Consider the following 25,518-nt stretch of genomic DNA (forward strand, 5'->3'; position numbering starts at 1 on the left):
ATTCTGTCACTTATAAAGATTTATACTGAGGTGTAGTGATAAAAATAAATCAATTGTAATGTTTGCAGAATATGTGCATAAATGCATCTAAATCATCCGGCATAAAATGTGGATATTTTATATGTAATGGACCTAAACATTTCCAGATGTCATACCATTGTAAGGGCCTCCGATTCTCTTCTTTCTGTCTCTGTAAATGTAGAAGGTCCTTCTTAGGCGTGCAGGGTTCTCACGGAGGGGGCGGATCCATAGGAAGCAGGTTGATTCTCTCTCTGTATTAATCTCCGTCAGTGTGTCATTGTGTGTGTTTGAGACAGAAAGAGAAGGGGAGGGCTGCTATAAAGGCCGGTTCCCCGTTGCTCGCTCCCATTCCTTCTGTTTTTTCAGTGGGTTTGATCTGCAGGGGATACTCCAATATGATACTCCTGTTTACGGCCACCTTTACCATCCTGGCGCTGTCCTCCCTGGACCAGGTGGAGTCTTCTGCATATGACAAGATAGTCACACACAGTCGCATCAGGGCTAAGAAAGAAGGGTAAGGGTTGATTGTTTTAAAGGTTCGCCTTTGCTGGCTGGGAAAAGGTGGTCAGTTTTAGTAATATTGTTAATGGCAAATGTAAAATTACATATTAAAAGTCTATGATTTTTCGTTGAATGCTATTTAAAACTTTAACATTAAACAAAGAAAATGTACGATACATTAAATGATTTTGCATCGTTTCTTGGACACTAATTTGTTAAAAATGTCTGAAATGTACCATTAGAATTTGTGTTCAAATCATCCTATCTTTTTTTTTTTTTGCGTTTAATCAGATTATGTAGATATGTAATATTTTTTATAAAAAATTGTATGAAATTGCAAAATTAGATTAAAATGTATTAAATGAAAAAAGAGCAAATACAAAACTGACATTTTCACAAGTGTCAAACTCTGTGTTTTTCATATTAAGTTTTATAGTTATCTTATACATAGTATAAATCTGTTCAAGTAATATCTACATAAATAAAAGTATTTTATTGAATAAAAAACATGTGCATGTATTTGAAGCTGAAGCTATATATAGAAATCTGTGTCATCAAGATAATTTAATAATGCTGAATATTTGAATCTTTTTGATTTATTAACCATACATTTCTAAAACATAAATGGACTAAAAAGCAATTTTCACTTTTGTTCAGTCAGCTATTTAAAGCAATTTGCCAGAACGTCTGTATAATCACCTACCTAATTGAACACCCTGTGGCCTGTAAGTCTGTCATGTATGCAGTTATCAAGTATCCCCAGAAGGTTTTTTATTAATGTGTATACTCCCTCCACTCTCTTTTCCAGGCCCAATGTGTGCGCTTTACAGCAGGTCATGGGGACCAAGAAAAAGTACTTCAGCACATGCAGGAACTGGTATAACAAATCCATCTGTGGCAAAAAGGCGTAAGTTATCCATTATTTTCCACTCTGATCCTCTCTGCTTTAGCGGGGTTTCTGACTGTAGTCTCATTAGGGGTCAGGGGTCACCGGGACACAGCACCTGTAGCTCTGAAGGCGACAGTGGGTCATATTAGTGATGGATTACATTGGCTAGGCTTGTTCAATGCTGTAGGGTGTGTTCAGGGAAAGTGAATGAAGCAGAAGCATTTGAAGCTGTTTTGTACTCTTCATCCAGATCAATTTTGTTCTTTGTTTTGTTTTAGTAATGATTCAAGACAGTTGGATTTTTGCCAAAACAAGCTGGTCCAGAGCATAAATACTCCCTAGAGCAATATGATTTATGATACAAAAACATATTACACTTTGGAGCTCTTCTCCCAGCTCGCAGCAGGATGAAACAACAGTTGTCAGCCGAGTGCATCTTACTGTACAGTACTTGTTTATGGCAGATAAACCGCAGCTCATGTGCGCTGACTGTGACATGTTTATTGTCGCTCCACTGGGTTCTCTCTCTGTCTTCTTCACAAATGCCACACTAATTTACTGCATGTTCACTGAGAGGATGACGTAAGCGTGTTTCTGGGCTCTGTGAGACTGTGATGGAGGCCTCAGGGACTAGTAATTGGCAGGCAAAACTTTTCAGGCTCAACTCAGCCTTTCCACTGGCAGAGACCTGTTGTGTGACAGAAAAGTGAAAAACCTTTGGCCTCAGAAAATGTGTTGGGTTGTGCAGTTTTTTTCTGTCATTCTCTTTTTTGATCTTAGGTATCTCCATATGTTCAGTTTTCATGTTTTATGAGGACATTCCATATACGTAATAATTTGTATATTGTACAAATTGTATTTTCTTTTCCCTTTACCCTAACACTACCCCTAAACCTACCCCTCACACAAAACTTTCTGTGTTTTTAGATTTTCAAAAATAAATAAATAAATAATAATAATAATTCTGAATGATTTATAAGCTGTTTTCCTCATGGGACCAAAAAATTTCCCCATAAGGTCAAAATTAGCTGGTATTACTATACTTGCAAATTATATTTGGTTCCCATAATGTGGGGAATACCAGGTACACACACACAATGATACTTTTTATGTTTTTGAAAGAGGTCTCTTATGCTCACCAAGGCTGCATTTATTTAATCAAAAATAAACTTTAATATTTTGAAATGCGATTACAATTTAAAAGAGCTGTTTGCTATTTTAATATATTTTAAAATGTAATTTATTCCTGTGATCGAAAAGCTGAATTCTTTGGTGAATGTTCAGTGAATTCTTCAGTATCATTCTAACATGCTGATTTAATTGTGTTAATCAGTTATTGGTGCTCAATAATTAATAATGGATCTTATTATCTGTGTTGAAATTAGTTTTTGCTGCTTAGTATTTTCGTGTAAACAGTGATATATTTGTCAAAATTTGAAATAGTACAATTTGTAATATTATCAATTTCTGTCACTTTTGATGAATTTAATGCTTCCTTGCTGAATAAAATTATTTTTCATTAATTTTATTTTCTTACATTTTTTTCTTTCCCCAAACTTTTGAATGGTATGTGTCACGGTTTCTACATATTAAGCAGCAAAAAATAGATATTAATTTATAATACATTTTATATAAATCATATATGCAAAATATGTTTTATATTTGATCTAATCAATACATTCATATATTTTAGATGTGGTTTAATTGACCAGTTGTACTATTGTACAATTAACTGTCCTTTTTGTGGCCACTGTATGTTTAGGACAATTGTATGGGCGTTGTCTGAACATGTTTGGTTGTGTGTGTGTGTGTGTGTGTGCGTGTGTGTGTGTGTGTGTGTGTGCTTGCGTGCGTGTGTGTGTTTAATCGTGCAGCAGCAAGTCCAGAAACCTAAAGGATCGATTCTGCTTCACTTGTAGTCTTCCGACATACATTGAATTTGGAAGAGAGAAGCCAAATAAAATATTGTCAGCTCCCGTTTTTGAGCTTTAAATTATTTAATAACTGTTGCCCTCAGTTTAGCCTTCTCATGAGAGACTTATAGAGAATTATAAAGAATTACAATGAGTCTCTTGTGAACTTATTCAATTTCCTGTGAGATTTATGATACAGTTCAATTGTCATCCTTTTTCTCACCTGCAGTGTTGTTTTCTCCTGGATTTCTGAATTTTGAATGTGTCTACTGGGAGGTCAATAATAAAAGCTCTAAACACCTCTGCCTGGCGTCTCCCCCCAGTTCCCCTGACTAAACTCTGGGCAGCTGCCCAGCTTGCTGTCTCTCTTCTGGTTGCACTGGGGAAATTTGAGTCAGGGTTTTCTCAGGGGTCCCGCTGGCTTCCTTTTTCCTTCCTTCACCAACACTGGGAATATTGTTCAGTGTCAGGGGATGAACTCCTCCACAGCTGCGATGTCTGGGCCTCCAGATGCTATCATGATGATAAAAAAGAGAAATAGAGCAGTTGAATCTGTGCAGTGTCAGGTGCGTGCTTCCAACCATATCGCTGTCTGACAAAAATCAGGCCTACATGGCATGATAATTCTCAAAGCCACAGATCTCTCGCTAAAACCAGCGAGAAACGACATTAGTCATGGAAGAATTTTATTCACGCCATCTGCAGACAGCTGTTAGAAAGCTTATTTGCTCTTTTTTAGTGCATTAGAACAGCTTTTAGGCTACTAGCCAATATTCAAATTACGGCGTTTACTCTTAATAAGTATCTAAAATGATCTTAAACAAGATTTAAATGTAAATAAAATAAAAATAGTTTATACAAGTTAAGATATTTAGCATGCGAAGGAGATTTTGTTTTCTTTACCAGCCTTTTCCCACATACTAAATTTTTGGAAGTATTACTGTACTTTACTTTTACATGACATTTCACTTCAACATCTCTAGATATCATTGAGATTATGAAGCGCAAATTGAGATATTTTGAAAGTATCTGGCTTCCATTTTTAATCTAATTCTTTTTTTGCAAAATAATACTGTGGAACCTGAGGTTTAGATTTACTGTCAACATTCCAAGGAGAAATGATCTTATTGTAATATATTAGGATATTTTTTTGGTCATTAAACGTGTACAGAGAGGGTCTTTTGGAATCTTTTCTAATTCATTAAACTGAGTTTTCGAAGTCTTAATATAATGATGGTCAAATTTTTAAAAGTGTACAGAATTCTGTTTTTAAAAACTGAAAAAAATGTTGGGGAAAAATACACTAAATCAATAACAAACCCAGATAAAAGTCCAGATGGTTGAGCAAACATGTTTTATATGAAAAAGACACATCTGAAGACATTTAAAAATTAACAAGACATGCTTAAATAATTTATCACGTGAGTTTTGAGGACTTAATATGAACAAAATGTCAATTCCTTCCATTTTATATCAATGGAACAAATTTGATAGGAATATTTTATATTCTTTAGCTACCAAAGACAGTTATCATCTCAGCAGCATCATTTGAATATGATACATCAGTTTTAATATTTTGACTCTTTCTATGCAGGATGGTCTTATATGAGTGCTGTCCGGGTTATATGAAGTTAGAAGGGACGCGTGGGTGCCCTGCAGGTCAGTATTCCTTCATTTCACCAATAGAAATATATTTTCTTAAGAGGTTTCTAGTCTGAGTGGTTGTTAGAAAATTGCTATATGGTTATCGCAGTGTTCTGCATGGTAACTATGGATTTTTTCTAGAGTATTTTTTTCCAAGCAGCACAATTTTTGAGGTGTAATCATGTCTGAAGCGCACATAACAAAGGTTACATATGGTTATTTTTACTGTTAAATTGTTAACTGTTGGACTTCAGTTTAAGGTCATGCTTAGATTAAATGTCAGGTTATTCATTGGCTGTGAGTTCAGTGGAGGAGAACATTAGCTTTTGTTGTCTAAACAAAATCCAGACCCAGCTGGCTATACTTATACATGAGGTTAATGAGCCACAGCTAGTCTTGAATGAGGATTCGAGGTTCATATCATGTGAAAGGATCCTTTATACATGAGCCTCTTTTGTTTATTTCCTTGAAATTTTGCTCCACCACCCAGTGGCTCCTATTGACACTGTGTTTGGCACCCTGGATCTGGTGAACGCCAAGATCACTCAACGATACTCTGATCAATCCAAACTGAGGGAAGAACTCGAGGGAGCAGGATCTTACACAATGTTTGCACCCAGTGACGATGCCTGGGAAGAGTTAGATCCTGTGAGTCAAATTCCCTGCCACGTTTTACTTCATTCGAACCACACTATTTGTAAGCTATGTTTAAATTGTGTTCAAGTGTGCGTGTTATTAATAAGTGAAGCATTGACTGGAACTTATTAAAAAGAAATAAATTGAGGAATATGCCGTCATGCTGTCTTTTTTTAAAAAGTGTTGACATTTTAGTGTTGTTTCACTATTTCCAGGCATCGAAAGCTGCCTTGGTGAGCAGTGGAGACACTGAGTTTTACGATGCTCTCCGTTATCACATGGTCAACAAGCGTCTTCTCACCAAGGACCTGAAGAATGATATGACCCTAGAGTCCATGTATAACAAACAAAGCCTATATATCAATCACTACTCAAATGGAGTACGTTTCTTTTTTCTTCGAATTCATTGTGTATATGAAAGCGTGTTATTATTTATATATTGTTGTTGTTTATAAATGTTTTGATTTAGTTTATTTTAAGATATATTTTCAGTTTTAATTTTAGTTCATGTTTTGGTTATTTTGTTTCATTTTTTAAATAGTTTTTATTTTTGTTGTAGTAATTATATTAATTTAGCTTTACCTTTTTTTTTTTTTTTTCAGATTTATTAAATCCACAAAAACTGTTTTTATATTAACATTTTTATAAATAGTTTTAGTTTTAGTTAACAATTACAACACTGTTTAGACCTATAAAATTATAGCCATTTTTTACTCACCCTCATGTCTTTCCAAACCTGTAAGACTTTCTTTCATCTGTGGAGCGCAAAAGATATTTTGAAGAACTTTTAACTATTTTTATGCAAACAGGTCAACAGGGTCCAAAACAACATTAAAAACTCAGATATTTTCCAAAATATTTTCTGTTAATTTTTGGATGAACAATTCTCAACTACAGTTTCAAAATCACTAAACTCTTTTTCAACAATTTTGCAGGTTGTCACTGTGAACTGTGCCAGGATCATTCACGGCAACCAGGTAGCGACTAATGGAGTTGTGCACGTCATTGATCGGGTCATCAGCGTCGTACGCCAAACGATCAAGGATGTGCTCGAATCCAACGATGATCTGGCTTCACTGAACGTATGTGTTATCATACCCGTGTTTTTGTAAACAAATATGATGAAAACTCTTTGGAAGCTCTCTGAACTTTTGAAAAAAAAAAACAGTCCTCAGCAGAGGCATATGATTTCTGAGAGTGATCTTGGAAAACATTTTGTTTGTGATGTCTTTTATAGACAGTTGCTTTGAGATCGGGTCTCCAGGGTCAACTGGCAGAGCCAGGACACTACACAGTTTTTGCTCCAACCAACGAGGCCTTTGACAAACTAGACAGTGATGTCCTTGAGAGACTTATGAGTGACACAACTGTACTTCAAGGTAAACATAGAGCACAACTACAGCATTTCTAAAGGATTATACGACACCGGGAATAATGATTTAGATTTGCTATCACATAGTACATTTAAAAATATATTCAAATAGAAAGCAGGTATTTTATATTGTAATAATATTTCACAATGTTACTGTTTTACTGTATTTTCGATCTGATAAATGCAGCCTTGGTGTGGTTAGCATAAAAGACTTCATTCAAAAACATTCAACAACCAACCCCAAACTTTTGAACAGCTGTGTATGTGCACACAAAACATGCACATAATGAATAATCACCTTCAAAGGTTTGAAAGACTAGCAGCCTCGTGTTTTAAGTAAACTGCACAAATGCAGTCCAATACAAGCAGTGGCACATTCTCAGACGGCGGGCAAACAGCGGATCTGGCCACAACCACACGACGATCCAAAACCAAGTTTGGTCAAGACTTCTATGGGAAATGCTTAGATGCTGAATAATACTTCTTCTGATTCTGGTGAAAAAGATTGAATATTTTGTGGTCAGACAATCATATATCTTGTAACAGACCAAATCTGTTTTCCCCATGAAAAATAAAGAGGGTCTCATTACAAATCTAATCTTTTAGATGACTGAGATTATCATTATAGAAAAAGCATTAAAAGAAAATAATGTACAGACCTATATTCCAAAGCAAAGACTAGCTTTGAAGTAAACGTACAGTTCTTCTGAGGCCAATTATCTTAAGACCTCACTTATGTAAATGCTGTGTGAAAAACTCAAATCATTAGAACAGATCAAGCATCAGGGTTCTGGTTTAAAGGCCTACGGCACACCGACTGACTTTCTTGGGTATTTTGTCTACTTAAATTAGAATTTTTTTAGCATGCCTCATTTTAGGCTAGAAGGGAAAGACCACACAGATGTATAAAGTCAGCATTACATCACTTCTGGCTCTTACAGGATCTTTGGCCCTGTCCAAATGGCTCACTTGATGTGGACCTGCGGTCTCATGGACTTTGCTCGCATGTGTACATGATGTTCACAGGACCCTAGCAGTGGTTCTCAACCTTTTTTTACGCCAAGGCCCAACTGTCCAAGACAATAATCAAAAGCCCTCCATTTAGGCCAAGGTATTTTTGGTACTTCTGCTGTAATGACAAAACTTATTACCAAACTTTTTTGTTTACAGCAACTAGGAGTTGCAATAATGAAATTAATTCCAGAAGTTATAAGAACTGTTTCAAGAAGGGTTCATGCTCTTCACGTTTGAGATTACAGGATAAGTTTTTGTTTTTTAATAATTGTTTTACTCACAAACAGCACTTCCAATAAAATATTTTAGAGCTTGACAAAATTATATAGTAAGTATAGAATTTTTATTGGAAATGTATTAATTTCCATCACTTTTTCATGTCTAGAAATCATTATTTTGAAATTCTCACATATATACAAATTTTCTAACAACGTGGGAACCTGGGGCCTCATAATATGCACAACTAAGCAACATTTCAACTGCTTTTTAATTATTATGTCAATTAAATGAATTCATTTATATAAATTGTTTACTGAAAATAATAATTATAAAAATAATATATGCGCTTGAATTTAAGATGAAGTGGAAATTTAAAAAGAGAGATGCATTTAAGAAAATTTTTGTCTATACAGACGTTTTATAAATTGTTTAGGAATATTTTGGAAACTGTTGTACGTTCACATTTAGGATCATTAAATGCACATCTATATTAATGAAGGAGATATACAATCTCTAAAGAGATAGTTCACCCAAAAATGATAATTCTGTCATTAATTACTCCCCCTCGTGTCGTTCCAAACCTGTAAGACCTTCATTCATCTTCAGAACACAAATTAAGATATTTTTGATGAAATCCGAGAGCTCTCTGACCCTGCATAGGAAGCAATGCAACTGACATGTTGAAGGCCCAGAAAGGTAGTAAGGATATTGTTAAAATAGTCCATGTGACATCAGTGGTTCAACCGTAATGTTATGAAGCTATGAGAATATGTTTTGTTCGAAAAGAAAAGAAAAATAACAACTTTATTCAACAATTTCGTCTCTTCCATGTTAGTCTTCAACACAAGTTCACGAGAGTGCCACGATGCATGCCACAGCTGACTGTTACCCAATAGCCCATGTGGTAAAGTTTAGAAGTGTAGATGAATAGGCCCTGTCTTAAGAAGGTTGTTTTGATTTGGATTTTGGTTTGGCAAAGCACTTAAAGTTGTCAGACTGCACATACATGTGCAGCTTAAACAGATGCAGGAAATTGGCTAAATAAGCTCCGCTGCTGGGAAAGTGATATCACAGTTGATGTAAGAGTCTCAGCTCTCCACCACATTGCCTCCGCACAGGAAGAACTGGGCGGGTGTCCCATTGGACAACATGAGCTTCTGTGTTTTTAATTCTCTCTAGTGGTCTATATCTTGATGCTTACTGGACTGTGACGATAAAGACATCTCAACGGTTCAGGTCAGTGCACTGTTTATCGTTCAATCTGTCACTCAACCTTTCTCCATTTCTCTTCATCTGTTTATTTTTCAAGCCCTTTTGAAGTACCACCTCCTGAACTCAGTGCAGTGCTCTGAGGCCATTATGGCAGGCTCCGTCTATGGGACTCTTGAGGGCAGTAATATTGAGATCGGATGTGATGGTGAGAGCCTTACTGTCAATGGTATCAAGATGGTGCTGAAGAAGGACATTGTCACCAGCAATGGGGTCATTCATCTGATCGACCAGGTGCTCATGCCTGACTCAGGTGAGACTCTGTACCTGCCCACTGAGTTCAGCTTGACTTTTTTACATCCTTATGTCGTACGTTTGTATATAGTAAAATCTACAAATTTATTGTCACTGATATATAACATCTAATTTATTTAATGTTGTGATCAGTGTGTATCTTGTCTTGCAGCCAAGCAGGTGATGGAGCTTATAGGCAAATCTCAGAGTGTCTTCAGTGACATGGTGTCTGAACTCGGCCTGTCTGCCGCCATGCAGCCTGAAACTGAGTACACTATTCTTGCCCCACTGAATGGAGCCTTCTCTGGTGAGTTGACCTCATGACCCTATGGGCAAAATACAGGACGTTTAAAGAGATAACTGTGAGCGCTCACCAGGAGTCTGTTTTTCATGTTTTGTTTTTCTTTAGGATGAGGCCTGAATAAACTAATGAGAAATATTTAAAATGTTACTATGTACTTTTTTTTGGTTTGTTTGTTTGTTTTTTACAAAAAACATAGGCACTGTATTTTTATCTATATATAATAAATTAATATATAAATAAATATAGTATAAAATAGTATAGTATAAAAATAGTATAATTACAATAATTAATCATTAATGAATTAAAAATTATTTTATTAATTTGATGTTATTTTTAATAATATATGTTTATATGTTATAGATAGATAGATAGATAGATAGATAGATAGATAGATAGATAGATAGATAGATAGATAGATAGATAGATAGATAGATAGATAGATAGATAGATAGATAGATAGATAGATAGATTTGTTTGTAGTTAATATAGGTACATTTCTAAATGCCCCACAGTCGTCTGGTTAAATGTCCCAATAACTTGTCTAATAAGCGTCCTTACCTGTCATACAGATGAGGTAATGTCCATGGATCAGCGTCTCCTGAAGATTATTCTGGAAAACCACATTGTGAAACTCAAGGTCTCTCTGAGTGACCTCTACAGCGGCCAGCTTCTCGAAACCCTGACAGGAAAACTCCTCCGAGTCTTTATTTATCGCACGGTGAGAGCGAAAGACTTATTTTTTACGAATTAGTAAAAGATTGAGGACCTGCAAACAATTATTGTGTAAACTCCATGAGTGAAAACAAGCACTTTTTAAATGTTTTCTGTGCAGGCAGTTAAATTTTATACTCTTGTTTATTTTCTTCAGTTCATGGGCGTTAAAGCTGTCCTTGTCTAACTATATTGTTTTTCAATACTCTGCAAAGTGTCCAAGGCACAATTATCATTTCATTCTCCTTTTTATGTGTATGTTTTAGGCTGTGTGTATTGAGAACGCATGTATGGTCAGAGGCAGCAGAGAGGGCAGTAACGGAGTCCTTCATCTCATGCGATCACTGATCCAGCCACCTGAGACAACCATCTATGAGCTGCTCTTGAAAGACGGACGCTTCAAGTGAGATTATCATCATGACTTGATATAATTTGTATTATTAAGTGTTTATTGAAATATTACATAAAATTAAGAAATATTGATTTATTTTTTATTTATTACAAGCATAAATAATTCATAGACTGTCTGAATTATTCCAGAATCTTCCTGTCTCTGATGGAGAGTGCTGAACTGACAGATCTACTGAAGCAGGAGGGAATGTACACACTCTTTGCTCCTGTAGATGCCGCCTTTGGCACCCTGACAGAGGAAGACATCACTCTTCTGAAAAGTAAACCTTTTGTTCTCTATTTTTTTTAGATGATGTTCAACTTTTGCTAGGTCTGTTTCCTCACAGTGACATTGTGTCTATTCTGATATCCAGGCGACATCAACGCCCTCAGGGCGATCCTGCTCTACCACATTAGCAATGGTGTCTTTATTAATGGAGGCTTGGAGGGTGGAGTGACTAATCTTCTCAAGACCATTCAGGGCAACAACCTTCAAGTTCTCTCTGTAAGTACACTGCGATTGTTATTTTAATATAGGATCTTTTATCGGTCAGGCTTTTAGGCACTAACCAAAAACCAACTTAATCTGATTAAACACTGTAATTAGTGAAAATGTAGAAATTTCCTCAAATGTCGGCTTTATGCCAACAGTAATTATGATAAAGATGTCCCGTAATTAACTTTTCCAGTTACAAGATTAATGTATAAAGGCCTTTGCACACTCCACAAAACAAAACTCTAGACTCTGAAAGAATGACTTTTAAAATTGAGCCAATACTAATATTTTGTTAGCACAAGAGAGGAAGGACCTGACATGCTGTTATCGTCAGACAATGAAATTAGACACAGCACAAATTTCCTGTGTCCGTTCTCAAAAAACTCCATGAACCAAGTCCAGACCATTCACGTAAATCCTACTAGGAAATGCACCAGTAGGTTAACACTGAGTATGAAGCTGACTTGATTATGAAAAAGATACATCATCTCATCCTAATTAGGGCTAAGAACATTTCTCTTTTTGTTTTTGTGTATAGCTGAAGGTCTACGACATAGGGCATTTTTTGGGTGTGTATTAGGAGCATTGCTACAGAGGTAATGTGTTAATTTCCAGACAGTTTACTGCCATCAATCAAACACAGCTCAAATCTTAGAAACGCCTCTACCTGAAACTTCTTCTAAAGGCAAGAACAAAAGGTCTCCTAATGTCCAGACACTTCCTTCGCTGAAAACTGATCAGCACTGTAAATGTAATGTACTTTATACACAGATATCTCACAAACAGAGCCAAAACAAGGGAATTACCTCTTAATAAGATGTACTCTATATAACTTATATTTGTCTGTATGTTTCAAAAGGTTTTATAAGATCATCCCACTTAGGCTTGAATAAATCTTTGAGAACAACCTTGTTTATATATAAGATCATTTGTTTAATTACTGGTAATTTACATACAAAAAAGTCATTTAATGATTAACACCATCTTATTCTCAGGTTAACAACTCCATCCATGTAAATTCATTGGAGGTTCCAGATTTTGATCTTATGGCATCCAATGGAGTGGTTCATGTAGTGAAGACCATTTTATATCCTCAAGGTGAATTATTAACAGCAGTGAACACGCACTGTATGTGAATATATGTTCAATATGTCATATTTTGAAGGTATGTTTACCATCAAAATCATTTACATAGATAGTCTTTATCTTCAATGTACCTGTTTTTTCCAATCTTATATAAATGTACAGTTCCTGAGCCATAAGACAGTCCCTAGAGCTTAAAGGAACACTCCACTTTTTTGGAAATAGGCTCATTTTACAACTACCCTAGAGATAAAAAGTTGAGTTGTACCGTTTTTGAATCCATTTAGCCGATTTCCGGGTCTGGAGGTAGCACTTTTAGCTTAGCTTAGCCATATCAGCCTAGAAAATTGCAACTTTTCATTTTCCGTCGGTCTTAGTGCACGATGTAACTACAGAAGACTCAAGCTTTAAATAGGGAAATTATCGAAATTCTTTAGTCATTTTTGAGCAAGATGCTAATGGTCTAATCCGATTTAATGATCTATGCTAAGCTAAGCTAAAAGTGCTACTGCCAGACCTGGAGATCGGCTGAATGGAAAACTTAACTGTTTAACTCTTAAGGAGTTGTAAAATGGAGCATGTTTCCAAAAAAAGTGGAATGTTCCTTTAATAAAGAATTTTACTGCATTTCACAGATCTGCCAGTTGGCCGTGAAGACATACTGATTCTGCTGAGGAGACTCATCAAATACATGCAGCTGAAGGTACAGCAGAACACACATCATATCTGAACACTGACTCACATTATATAACATATCCATCACAGTCCAGTACATCACCGAACAAACACACACATACCAGTTTTATCAGTTTGTTCTATTTTTGCTTTGGTTTGTGTGTAGTTTGTATCTGGATACACCTACCGCGAGATTCCACTTACATTCATCAGTAAGTTCAGTTTCATCCCTCATTTCTCTTTTTATGTTCCACATAACATAATAACATTATCAATGGCATATATGGATTACATTGGACATGCTTTTTATTAATAAATATTGTGTTTCGCCTTGCAGAGAGGACTATAACCACACATATCATTGAGAAAGGTAGTACATTATTGCATTGCTTTTTATTTTATTTTAAACCTCTAAATGCCCTCTAAAAACTCTTTTCCTCATCCACTTACCCCTTTTCTACATCTATAAGCATTTATTCAGTTTATTTGCAATACTGAGCTCCTCAGGCAAGTCCTTCTCTGCCAGCTGATTATCCCCAGCAGCACTTTTAGTGAAGTGACATACTGCCAAGTATGGTGACCCATACTCAGAATTCGTGCTCTGCATTTAACCCATCCAACGTGCACACACACAGCAGTGAACACACACACACCGTGAACACACACCCGGAGCAGTGGGCAGCCATTTATGCTGCAGCGCCCGGGGAGCAGTTGGGGGTTCGGTGCCTTGCTCAAGGGCACCTCAGTCGTGGTATTGAGGGTGGAGAGAGCGCTGGACATTCACTCCCCCCACCTACAATCCCTGCCGGCCCGAGACTCGAACCCGCAACCTTTGGATTACGAGTCCAACTCTCTAACCATTAGGCCACGACTTTTAGGTTGCCTATTTGTAAAATTGTGTATTTACTCAATCATTATCCAATACAACAAGCCTGGACTTTGTCTCAGCTGCATTTCAAGAAAACGTTTCTTCATAGTGCCCCAGAGGAGAGCGAGCACATGCTATTCTGTTGGCTGAAACCAGCACTGGCATCTCCTCTGGCAGTCGCTGGACAGATACAGCCGATAAAGAGCCATTAGAGACAGAGAGAGAGATAGAGGATTTTGCCTCAGACCATGGTAGGAGACCTACGTGTTGGGTAGGAGTGAATGTCAAAGTTCAGGATGGTAAAATTTAAATGGAATGTATGTAAATTGATGTTATTGGAAACTTGGCTTAAAATGTATATTTGAGAAGGTAAAAACTGATTAAAGCTTAGGTAATGGCAGTGTTTTTGAGAGTTACGACTTAAAGCAGAGCTTTGGATCTCAAACTACAGTAGCAGGCATTCACTGGCTGCCTTTCTTCAAATTAAACTCCCACAATTTTAATGAGATTATTGTCAGAGCCCAACATTGTTAATCCAATACTTTAAATTTATAGTATAGAACATCAATATACTGATAATTGCTAAAATTGTAAATCCTTTTATGTAACTTTACAATCATAGATAAATCGTCTTGATAAATCGGATCTAGAATTGCCAGAAGCTTTGCGAGGGTATGCTGTAAAAGACACAATCCCATAGCGGGACTCTTATTTATTAGTAAATGATAGGCAGACTTTTTCCATGAAAGATCTTTTTAATGACAAAGTTAGTTCTAAATGAAATACAGATGGGACTAAGTCAAATCATTTGGACTCATTGTACGGCTTAATTTACTAAGTCTATGTTACAGTCTAACATTTGCATGTGTCATTTATTTACTGATCTGTGTGTCACAATGGTTCCAATCTGTCTTTAAAACCACTCAGAGTAGAATCAATATCATGTCAAAGTAAATGGGTCAACAGTTGATTAACTGTTGATTGTGCCAAAAGTGTATAATTATTATACTTTATTAAACATTCAAAAGTCTGGGGACTTTTTTTTTTTTAAAGATATGAATGCTTCATGTTCAGCAGGTACCGATTAAAATTATATATATATAAAAACACAGCAATGACATTAATAATGTTAGAAAAGATTAGTATTTCAGATAAATGCTGCTCTTTTGAACTTTCTATCTATATCAAAGAAAACCACTGGAAACAAAACTAACTTTAATTGAATGAAGTTCCTAAACGTAAGTTAGGGAGGAGCGAGCCCATCTAATCATTCAATCAACAGCCAGAGTATATAAGCAGCTGCTTACCTTTCTCCAGTCTCAGCTGTTCCAGTATCCCTCCACCTCCCCAATCTCCACCTTCATCTTAGGTACCTTGCCCTTTGTAATCATCCTATATCAAGTCCCTGGGGGGTATATCAGAGCTCGAGTTGAAGCTGCTTCATCGAGCCCCTCATCAGTGGACAGCAAGCCAAATAAGTTTACACTTAAATTCCTAAAGATTATATGGGCAAACGAACTTGTTAAATCAGCATAATAGTACCTAAAACGACAGCCATACTTTATGCAAAGAAAAAATGTCTCTAAATAATTGGTTTTTCATGAGTATTGAGAAGATTTTTGGAAATGCCATGGTCTTGACATGCCACTTGATGGGATCTCTACTTTTCCCTCAGGTCACAAGGTCAAGGTGATGATTGAAGAACCAAGCGTCACCAAAGTTACACGAGTAATCAAAGGAGAACCAATCATCACAAAAGTTACACAAGTGATTGAAGGAGATCCAAAGGTCACCAAAGTTACACGAGTGATTGAAGAAGATCCGAGCGTCAAAATTACACAAGTGACTAACAGAGATCCAAGCATCACCATAATTAAAGGAGTGGTTGGAGGAGAATCAGGTATCACCAAAATTAGAAAAGTTGATGAAGGAAAGCCATCCATTACAAAGGTCCCAAGGCTCATTGAAAGTATCTCCAAACTTCATTAGATTAAAGGAAAAGTTCACTCAGATGTGAAAATCATTGGGACAGATTTGGAGAAATTTTGCATTAGATCTCTTGCTCAACAATGGATCTTCTACATGTACATGGGTGACTCAAAACAGTTTTGTGATAAAAGCATCATTAATTCACAGTCTCCAGTCCATTAATTCACATCTTGTGAAAAGCTGCATGTTTGTAACAAATTCATCAAGTCTCTATACATAATATTGCTTTCTTGTCTGAATCAGGAGATAAATATGCACAGAAATATCCACCATTTGCAAGTGATAACAGTCCAAGACAGTTAAACAGGTTGATTTTAATATGAGAAGGCAACAGAGGATGGACTTTTCCACTGGAGGATTATTACCTGTATATAGCATTATTATAGATCATGGACTGTTTTTTAGACAGAAGTGATGGAAGTTAGAACTTCTTAATGATGGATTTGTTTCTTACAATCACGCAGCTTTCACTTCACAAGACATTAATTGATGGACTGGAGTCATGTGGATTACTTGTGGATTATTGTGATGTTTATATCAGCTGTTTGAACTCTCATTCTGACGGCACCCAGTCACTGTAGAGGATTTATTGGTGAGCAAGTGATTTTTTAATTGTTGGATGAACTATTCCTAAAGTTAATTTTAAAATAGCAAACCTTTATATTTTGTTACCTTTTTGCCTTTTTTGTTCAGCTTACAGTGCCTCATCTGATGGTGAAATTGATGCTGAGGGAGAAATCAAGAGAATCATGGGCGAAGGTCATTCATTTTAACAGCTTTATTTGGTTGTGTAGTTGTATGTTGTATAGCAGATCATTACGTACATTCTTTTTTGGGTTAAATTGTCCAGTTGCTTCTATCAAACATTTGAAAACTGATTCTTGTGCAGTAAGAACTGTATTAGAAAGAGACACTCAGCATGTTCAAGTCTGTTCTCAAAAGAAAATAGACAAAAATTAGACTTCCATTCTCATCTTTGATCATTTACTTGTGATTCATATCAGTAAAAGCAGCAAGGAGAAATGGCACAATGGATTCAAAACCATTGGAAACAAAACTAACTTTAATTGAATGAAGTTCCTAAACGTAAGTTAGGGAGGAGCGAGCCAATCTAATCATTCAATCAACAGCCAGAGTATATAAGCAGCTGCTTACCTTTCTCCAGTCTCAGCTGTTCCAGTATCCCTCCACCTCCCCAATCTCCACCTTCATCTTAGGTACCTTGCCCTTTGTAATCATCCTATATCAAGTCCCTGGGGGGTATATCAGAGCTCGAGTTGAAGCTGCTTCATCGAGCCCCTCATCAGTGGACAGCAAGCCAAATAAGTTTACACTCAATTTCCTAAAGATTATATGGGCAAACGAACTTGTTAAATCAGCATAATAGTACCTTTTTCATGAGTATTGAGAAGATTTTTGGAAATGCCATGGTCTTGACATGCCACCTGATGGGATCTCTACTTTTCCCTCAGGTTCCAAGGTCAAGGTGATGATTGAAGAACCAAGCGTCACCAAAGTTACACGAGTAATCAAAGGAGAACCAATCATCACAAAAGTTACACAAGTGATTGAAGGAGATCCAAAGGTCACCAAAGTTACACGAGTGATTGAAGAAGATCCGAGCGTCAAAATTACACAAGTGACTAACAGAGATCCAAGCATCACCATAATTAAAGGAGTGGTTGGAGGAGAATCAGGTATCACCAAAATTAGAAACGTTGATGAAGGAAAGCCATCCATTAGAAACATCCCAAGGCTCATTGAAAGTATTTCCAAACTTCATTAGATTAAAGGAAAAGTTCACTCAGATGTGAAAATCATTGGGACAGATTTGGAGAAATTTTGCATTAGATCTCTTGCTCAACAATGGATCTTCTACATGTACATGGGTGACTCAAAACAGTTTTGTGATAAAAGCATCATTAATTCACAGTCTCCAGTCCATTAATTCACATCTTGTGAAAAGCTGCATGTTTGTAACAAATTCATCAAGTCTCTATACATAATATTGCTTTCTTGTCTGAATCAGGAGATAAATATGCACAGAAATATCCACCATTTGCAAGTGATAACAGTCCAAGACAGTTAAACAGGTTGATTTTAATATGAGAAGGCAACAGAGGATGGACTTTTTCCACTGGAGGATTATTACCTGTATATAGCATTATTATAGATCATGGACTGTTTTTTAGAGAGAAGTGATGGAAGTTAGAACTTCTTAATGATGGATTTGTTTCTTACAATCACGCAGCTTTCTCTTCACAAGACATTAATTGATGGACTGGAGTCATGTGGATTACTTGTGGATTATTGTGATGTTTATATCAGCTGTTTGAACTCTCATTCTGACGGCACCCATTCACTGTAGAGGATTCATTGGTGAGCAAGTGATTTTTTAATTGTTGGATGAACTATTCCTAGGTTAATTTTAAAATAGCAAACCTTTATATTTTGTTACTTTTTGCCTTTTTTTGCTCAGCTCACAGTGCCTCATCTGATGGTGAAATTGACGCTGAGGGAGAAATCAAGAGAATCATGGGCGAAGGTCATTCATTTTAACAGCTTTATTTGGTTGTGTAGTTGTATGTTGTATAGCAGATCATTACGTACATTCTTTTTTGGGTTAAATTGTCCAGTTGCTTCTATCAAACATTTGAAAACTGATTCTTGTGCAGTAAGAACTGTATTAGAAAGAGACACTCAGCATGTTCAAGTCTGTTCTCAAAAGAAAATATACAAGTTACCAGTACTTTAACAGTTTAGTTTGTTTCAGGATGGCTGTAAACATAGTAGTTTTTGATATTCTTTATGATAAAACATTAAAACATTGTGTGTCCATGTGTTGAAGATGTAACCAAGGTGCAGACGTTTCAGAGTGGTGACGTACGCATCCTCCAGGAGGAAGATATCCAACGAATCACTGATGCGATCACTCAGGGAGGTTAGTCCAAGAGAGTTTTGTATGAGTTATAGTTGACATATTGATAATAAATGGCTATATTTAAGCCTCAGTGTTGCTGAAATGATAAAAGTTGCCCTTTCTCTGATATTAACTGCATTGTAGACTCTTTTTAGTGTTATTTATTTTAATCTAATTTGTATATTAGTAAAGTATTTTTTAAATTTTAAATTAATTTTAATGTAGTTTTTAGTGATTTTGTTGTGTTTTTCTGTTTTAGTTTAGCTTTTCTAAATGAAGTTTCATCTAATTCATTTGTAGTTTATTTTATTTCAGCTTTCAGTTAAATTTTTTTTTTCAATTGGATACAATTTGTTTATATATATAATTGTATATAAAGGGTGATCAAACTCATTGACACTGAATCGGTGAGCCATTTACACTTGAACCAAGAGACTGTTCTTAAATCTGACCCTTTAGCACAAATTTTTCAGATATGTCTTTCTCTACTGCCAAAAACCTTTACCCATAATCCTTGGCATATGCAATAATCATGTTCTTTCCCGTATTTTTTTTTTTTCAGTCCACTGATTCAAACATTAATGTGATTTATGATTTTGTAGGGCTTTGGGATCTGTAAGACTCTTTTGTAGCTTCCTAAAGAGGTTTACATTTTTATTGAGAGCAGCTATGAACGCGGCGATTCGTCCTCGTTTAGTATTATTTAATGATTGTTTGTCTGTCTAATTTTATGCCCATGGATTACAATCTCTAGTTACGTAACAGAATAAAGCTCCGTTGGTTTTCCCATGGCTTATACATATGGCTATACTCCAGATGTTCTTGATTTAACTCCATACTGTATGGTTTTGATTAATTCTTGGCAAGATCACACTTATGATTCAGCTAAAAGAAAGAATCAGTTTTAAAACCTTTAAGCAGTACAGCTAAAGTAAGATTACGGCTTTCATTATTGACTATTACTCACTGATTTGGCTCATGGTTGGTTTGACTTTCACCCAGAGGTTTGTTCATCCATTGTTCTCATGTATCCTTGTTCTCAAAGGTGGACCAGGGATCACTACTATAACTAAAGTAATCAAACCAGGGGACCAGGTTGTTGAAAGTAAGGCCTAATAAATCAAATGATGATATGATGTGAGTTATGTTTTGCTCAGATGTGCCACTGACTTCTGTTTTTGCTTGAAGCTAAACCAGGGCTCACCACGTTTACTAGAGTAATTAAGAAAGACCCTCAGATCATTAAAGGTGAGACACAATACATTAAACAGTGGTAAGATGCAGTTTAAATTTTCAAACTAAATCAAATATTCATCTTTTTGCATTCAAAGTTGCACCAGATGGGGAAACCACTGTTACCAGAGTAGTTCAAACAGAACCGCAGATAATTGAAGGTAAGAAATTATTTTACACTTCTGATACTACAAATTTTAGTTTAATTTTAGTGTTTAATGTATATGTCTTACTTTATGAAGTTTTTATGCCCAAAAGTTTTTTAAAATTTGATTTATGTTTTATTTTTTTGAGAGTGTATGTTCTATTCTTTCTAACAAATGCTGGGTTAAAACCAACCCAACTTGGGTTATTTGGCAACCCAGCGCTGGTTAAATACTGGAAAGAACACATGCTGGGTTAATTTGAACCAGCTGGTTGGGTTAAAGTTTTTACCCAATGTGCTGGGTTGTTTTATTTAAGTCAACTATTGTTTAAACATTATATTGCTGCCTTAAAATGGGCTGGAAATAAACACACACACACAGAATTACAAGAGGCAACAGCAATAATCAAAAGATGAACATTTATTATTAAGCAAGAACACATGGACAAAAGACTAATTGAATTTATTTGGGTGAATACAGCATAGTTTACAATATTACATACATTAAACTCGTTCAACATGCATTTTAGAAATAAAAAATTTAACTTTTAAAAGTAACATTTTAATTTAAGTGTATTCAATCTGAACCGGTGAAGGGCTGCTGATCGTGGAGAGAACTGTGAACTTCAGACCGCGGCCTCGTGTTTCACTCGTAGCTGAAAGATGCTGTGACTGACTCCAAAACCTGTCGATAAAGAAACAGTACTGACATTAGAGAACATGTTTTAACATTAAATTAAATTAAAGTCAGTATTATAACGAATAAAATCCATTTATGTTATGCAAGGCAAAGGCGTTTCCATCATGCGAAACAATCTCTTGTCCTTGTGTTGCGTAAAATAATATAATTTACAGGACTGTAAAGACTTTATAAATTAAATAAAATGTATGCAAACCTTTATTTCACCGAAGAAGTGCCCCAAATCAATGGGGGCGCTGAGAACTGTTGTCTTCTGTTGGACGTAAAAAGCCTGCGCTCTGACTGTAACCTAGCAGCAGGGTTACTTCTTCGGAGACAGACTCAACCCAGAGGTCAGGTAGAAAAAATAACCCAGCAACTTACACTGAACAAAATTATAAACGCAACACTTTTGTTTTTGCCCCCATTTTTTATGAGCTGAACTCAAAGATCTAAGACTTTTTCTATACACAAAAGGCCTATTTCTCTCAAATATTGTTCACAAATCTGTCTAAATCTGTGTTAGTGAGCACTTTCCTTTGCCGAGATAATCCATCCACAAGATGCTGATTAGACATATCATGATTAGACAGCATGATTATTGCACAGGTGTGCCTTAGGCTGGCCACAATGAAAGGCCACTCTAAAATGTGCAGTTTTACTGTATTGGGGGGGTCCAGGGGGGTCCAAAAATCAGTCAGTATCTGGTGTGACCACCATTTTCCTCACGCAGTGGAATCAGGTTGTCCACTCCTCTTCAATGGCAGTGCGAAGTTGCTGGATATCGGCAGGAACCGGGTGACTGGTCTCAGATGATCTTGGAGGTGAAGATGCTGGATGTGGAGGTCCTGGGCTGGTGTGGTTACACGTGGGCTGCGGTTGTGAGGCCGGTTGGATGTACTGCCAAATTATCTGAAATGCCTTTGGAGACGGCTTATGGTAGAGAAATGAACATTCAATTCACGGGCAACAGCTCTGGTGGACATTCCTGCAGTCAGTATGCCAATTGCACGCTCCCTCCAAACTTGCGACATCTGTGACATTGTGCTGTGTGATAAAACTGCACATTTTAGAGTGGCCTTTTATTGTGGCCAGCCTAAGACACACCTGTGCAATAATTATGCTGTCTAATCAGCATCTTGATATACCACACCTGTGAGGTGGATGGATTATCTCAGCAAAGGAGAAGTGCTCACTAACACAGATTTAGACAGATTTGTGAACAATATTTGAGAGAAATAGGCCTTTTGTGTACATAGAAAAAGTCTTAGATCTTTGAGTTCAGCTCAAAAACAAAAGCGTTTATAATTTTGTTCAGTGTACTTACAGAAAAACTACCCAGCACCTGGGTAAAAAAAAAATAACCCAATAAAATGACCCAACAAGCTGAACCCAGCATTTTTTAGAGTGCAGTAGCCTAACTGGCTTCAGTTACATTAATTATAATTCTAAAAATCTTAATATCTGATTTAATATTATATATAATTTGCATAAATTATGAATTATTATTATTTATTTATTTTTATTCTTTTAGGACCAGATTTTTCAAAGATTGTATCTTTCAAAGACAGTCCAGTCCTCTTTGAAACAGAATCAGAGAGAATCACCAGAATCATCAAGGGTTAGTGCTTTCACAACTGTGTGAATAATATGAGGACAGATCTAATGCCCAAGGTTTAATTGAATTATTTTTCTTCTTAGAGGGCCGTTTCAAAAAACGAGCTGCCATCAAACAACCACAAGGTATGTGTTCCAGCTCATTAACATCTGTTTTTTGTTGCTATTTTTATATCAATTAAGACACTTACCGTACACATTTTAGTATAGCATCTTTTTGTTCTAATACCCAATTTTACCATAATCCAGACCTTCATAATACAAAGAGGAAAATGAACCATAAATGTCTAGAACAGCTTTGCTTACATGTGTGTGTTTGTGGACTAAAAAGGACCAAGGCGGAGAGTAAGACTGGCCAGGCATCACTCCAGACCCAGACAGTGAGATGAACGAGGCTCACTCTACCTGAAGATCCAGCTAAAGTGAAAGACAGTGTTGTTGAACAGTGTGTTTGTCCTGCAAATACACTGTTATTTCAAACCGCATTGAATGTTGACACATTACAAACCAATGCAGTAATATATTGGATCTGTGTGGCACACACCCCACTTCAACTCAGATAAGGGGTACTTGAAATGTCTTATAAAGAGAGACATTGGTCATTTTTGTTTGTTTGTTTGTTTTTTAAGCTGTTTATATTGTTTCTTTGAATATATATACTGTATGAGCCTGTCATTGAGCTTGTCGTGCACATTATATTTTGTGGTGCTTGCATTCAGAGACATGAATGCATTTTATCTGAAAAGATCAGCAAAGCTTTGGCTGTTGTTTACTTTAAATTATGCAGCTTGAAACTTTCCACCTGTTTCTAATTTTCTGTTCATTTTTTATGAATTTGTTCACATCTACATTTTTTAATTTCTTCTTTTTTTAAATAGGTCTTTTTAATCATAGAAATTGAAATCATCACATTGAAATAAGCCTCAACGGAGTTAAAAATAAAATAAAATATTTTCTGTTTATAGCACCTCTATTTGTGATTTTACTGTTTATCTCTAAAAAATAACTGTGACCTGTCTGTAATTTTTTTAATCTGTGGTGCAGCTATTTCAGCTGATGAATCATATAAATACTGAACAACAGTATGAACTGTCCTGGGACATTGCACTGTGACTTTTAGGCTCATTAGCAATCATTCTCATCATATACTTCATGACTAAGATGGCAGTGACTGCTAATGATGAGCTTAATGATAATAAGCATCACCAGCCATTTGTATCCAAGTACAAAGTCACTTTTGAAGTGACTGATTCTCAGTCTCCACACACTCTGCCGTCAGTTTGCTATTCAACTTGACTTCTTGGCATCTTGACTTGAATCCCATTATGTTCTTGTTTCCAGATAAATAGCATGTCAGAAGTGACATGAAATGAAAGCAAAAACTAACAGTTCAGAGTTAAAGAAACACATATGTTGACATAGGGGATTATGTAGCTGCATGCATGCATGCCTTTACATAAAGACATACAGTTTATGTTCTAAAACAATTAAAATTTAAATAAAACAAGTAATACAACCTATAGAAATAAAAAATGCCTACATTTTAAAATATAAAATAAAAACTCATTTAAAATATTCATAAAAACATACTTATCTCAATGATACTAAAATAATACTCATTGGCAATTAATCCTTAGCTTGGTCTCATACGTTTTCGTTTCTCATACAGTTCTTAGTGTAAGTGTCATACTATTGGATCCCAGTTCATCCTTAGCAAGCCAACAACAACTGCCTGCACTTACAGTATAAGGACAATCACACATCTGCTAGAGAACGTTTTGTGTATTGTGGCTGAACTTGTGTGCATATGAAATATATGTGTTCTATTATTCTCCGTATGTGCTCTTGCATGGGGACATTTCAGCACAGCGAACATAATTTCTCATGTTTGGAGAGATGACCGAGGGAAAACTTGCTTGAGTATCTACACAATACAAGAGCTACAGTCCAGAATCCAATCTGATTTGGAAAATCTTATAAAACAGTTCATTACGAATGGAACTGCAAAAAGAACGACTGTCAAAACGACTCCCTGTCACATTTCACAGGAACATGGAACGAGGAGACAAGGAGATATTCAAATAACAGTCTTTTAATGACTCAACAGGCAGGGAACAGGTGTAGACTCACACAGAAGACATCTAAGAACCGACAAACGAGAACTGAAAGGACAGGGGCTTATAAAGACAGGATAATTACAAAGACAAGTGCATGGAATCAACTAATAATCAAACTAATCAGACAGGGGAGAAACTGGGTCACGGAACACATGGGGAGCCAAAAAACACACACACAAAACAGTCCACAATTCTGACACTCCCCATGCCTGCCATTGGTCAAAAACCATGTAGCCCCACCCCATACTCACACCATTGGTAGCGTCAGTGTTGCTGTGCCAGACTGGGAAGAATATAATTTTTTTCATTATTATAAAATAGAATATTACTATCAAAATATTCAGTTTTATATTTATTATTATTTACTATAATGCAAATGAAATGTAAATTAATTAAAAAATATATTATTACACTATAAATACAAAAACATTCACTAGTGATAATGAGTAGCCTACAAATTCTTTTAATTGAGTGTAATTTCTATTAATATTCTGAAAGAAACACAAAGACCACATAATATTAACTGACTTAACTTGGAAGTAACGGCAATAAAGGCAATCATAAAACTGAGAGGCACCT

At 36.0% G+C, this 25,518-nt stretch overlaps 1 protein-coding gene across 1 annotated transcript; it reads left to right on the forward strand.

The window, feature by feature from the left end:
* Nucleotides 1-310: 310 nt before the first annotated feature.
* On the forward strand, nucleotides 311-23,793 carry postna (periostin, osteoblast specific factor a). Its single transcript, XM_079410309.1, has 28 exons — nucleotides 311-535; nucleotides 1,331-1,429; nucleotides 4,919-4,983; nucleotides 5,459-5,616; nucleotides 5,820-5,984; nucleotides 6,540-6,686; nucleotides 6,842-6,983; nucleotides 9,519-9,731; nucleotides 9,885-10,019; nucleotides 10,586-10,734; nucleotides 10,994-11,130; nucleotides 11,268-11,398; nucleotides 11,492-11,622; nucleotides 12,609-12,711; nucleotides 13,332-13,399; nucleotides 13,538-13,583; nucleotides 13,709-13,741; nucleotides 15,915-16,139; nucleotides 16,922-16,987; nucleotides 17,701-17,925; nucleotides 18,708-18,773; nucleotides 19,077-19,169; nucleotides 20,194-20,253; nucleotides 20,337-20,396; nucleotides 20,480-20,542; nucleotides 22,740-22,826; nucleotides 22,907-22,948; nucleotides 23,154-23,793. Exons 1-28 carry the CDS (start codon nucleotides 417-419, stop codon nucleotides 23,204-23,206), a joined length of 3,081 nt encoding a protein of 1,026 aa, XP_079266435.1. The 5' UTR covers nucleotides 311-416; the 3' UTR covers nucleotides 23,207-23,793.
* The last annotated feature ends 1,725 nt before the right edge of the window (nucleotides 23,794-25,518 follow it).

The sequence above is a fragment of the Barbus barbus genome, assembly GCF_936440315.1.
Source record: "Barbus barbus genome assembly, chromosome: 47".
NCBI classification, from domain to species: Eukaryota; Metazoa; Chordata; class Actinopteri; order Cypriniformes; family Cyprinidae; genus Barbus; species Barbus barbus.

Coding starts and splice junctions, on each gene's coding strand:
- postna (XM_079410309.1), top strand. CDS start 417: ATGATACTCCTGTTTACGGCCACCTTTACCATCCTGGCGCTGTCCTCC. Junction 13,400..13,537: donor TCAAATACATGCAGCTGAAG/GTACAGCAGAAC, acceptor GTTTGTGTGTAG/TTTGTATCTGGATACACCTA. Junction 16,988..17,700: donor CAAGAGAATCATGGGCGAAG/GTCATTCATTTT, acceptor CTTTTCCCTCAG/GTTCCAAGGTCAAGGTGATG.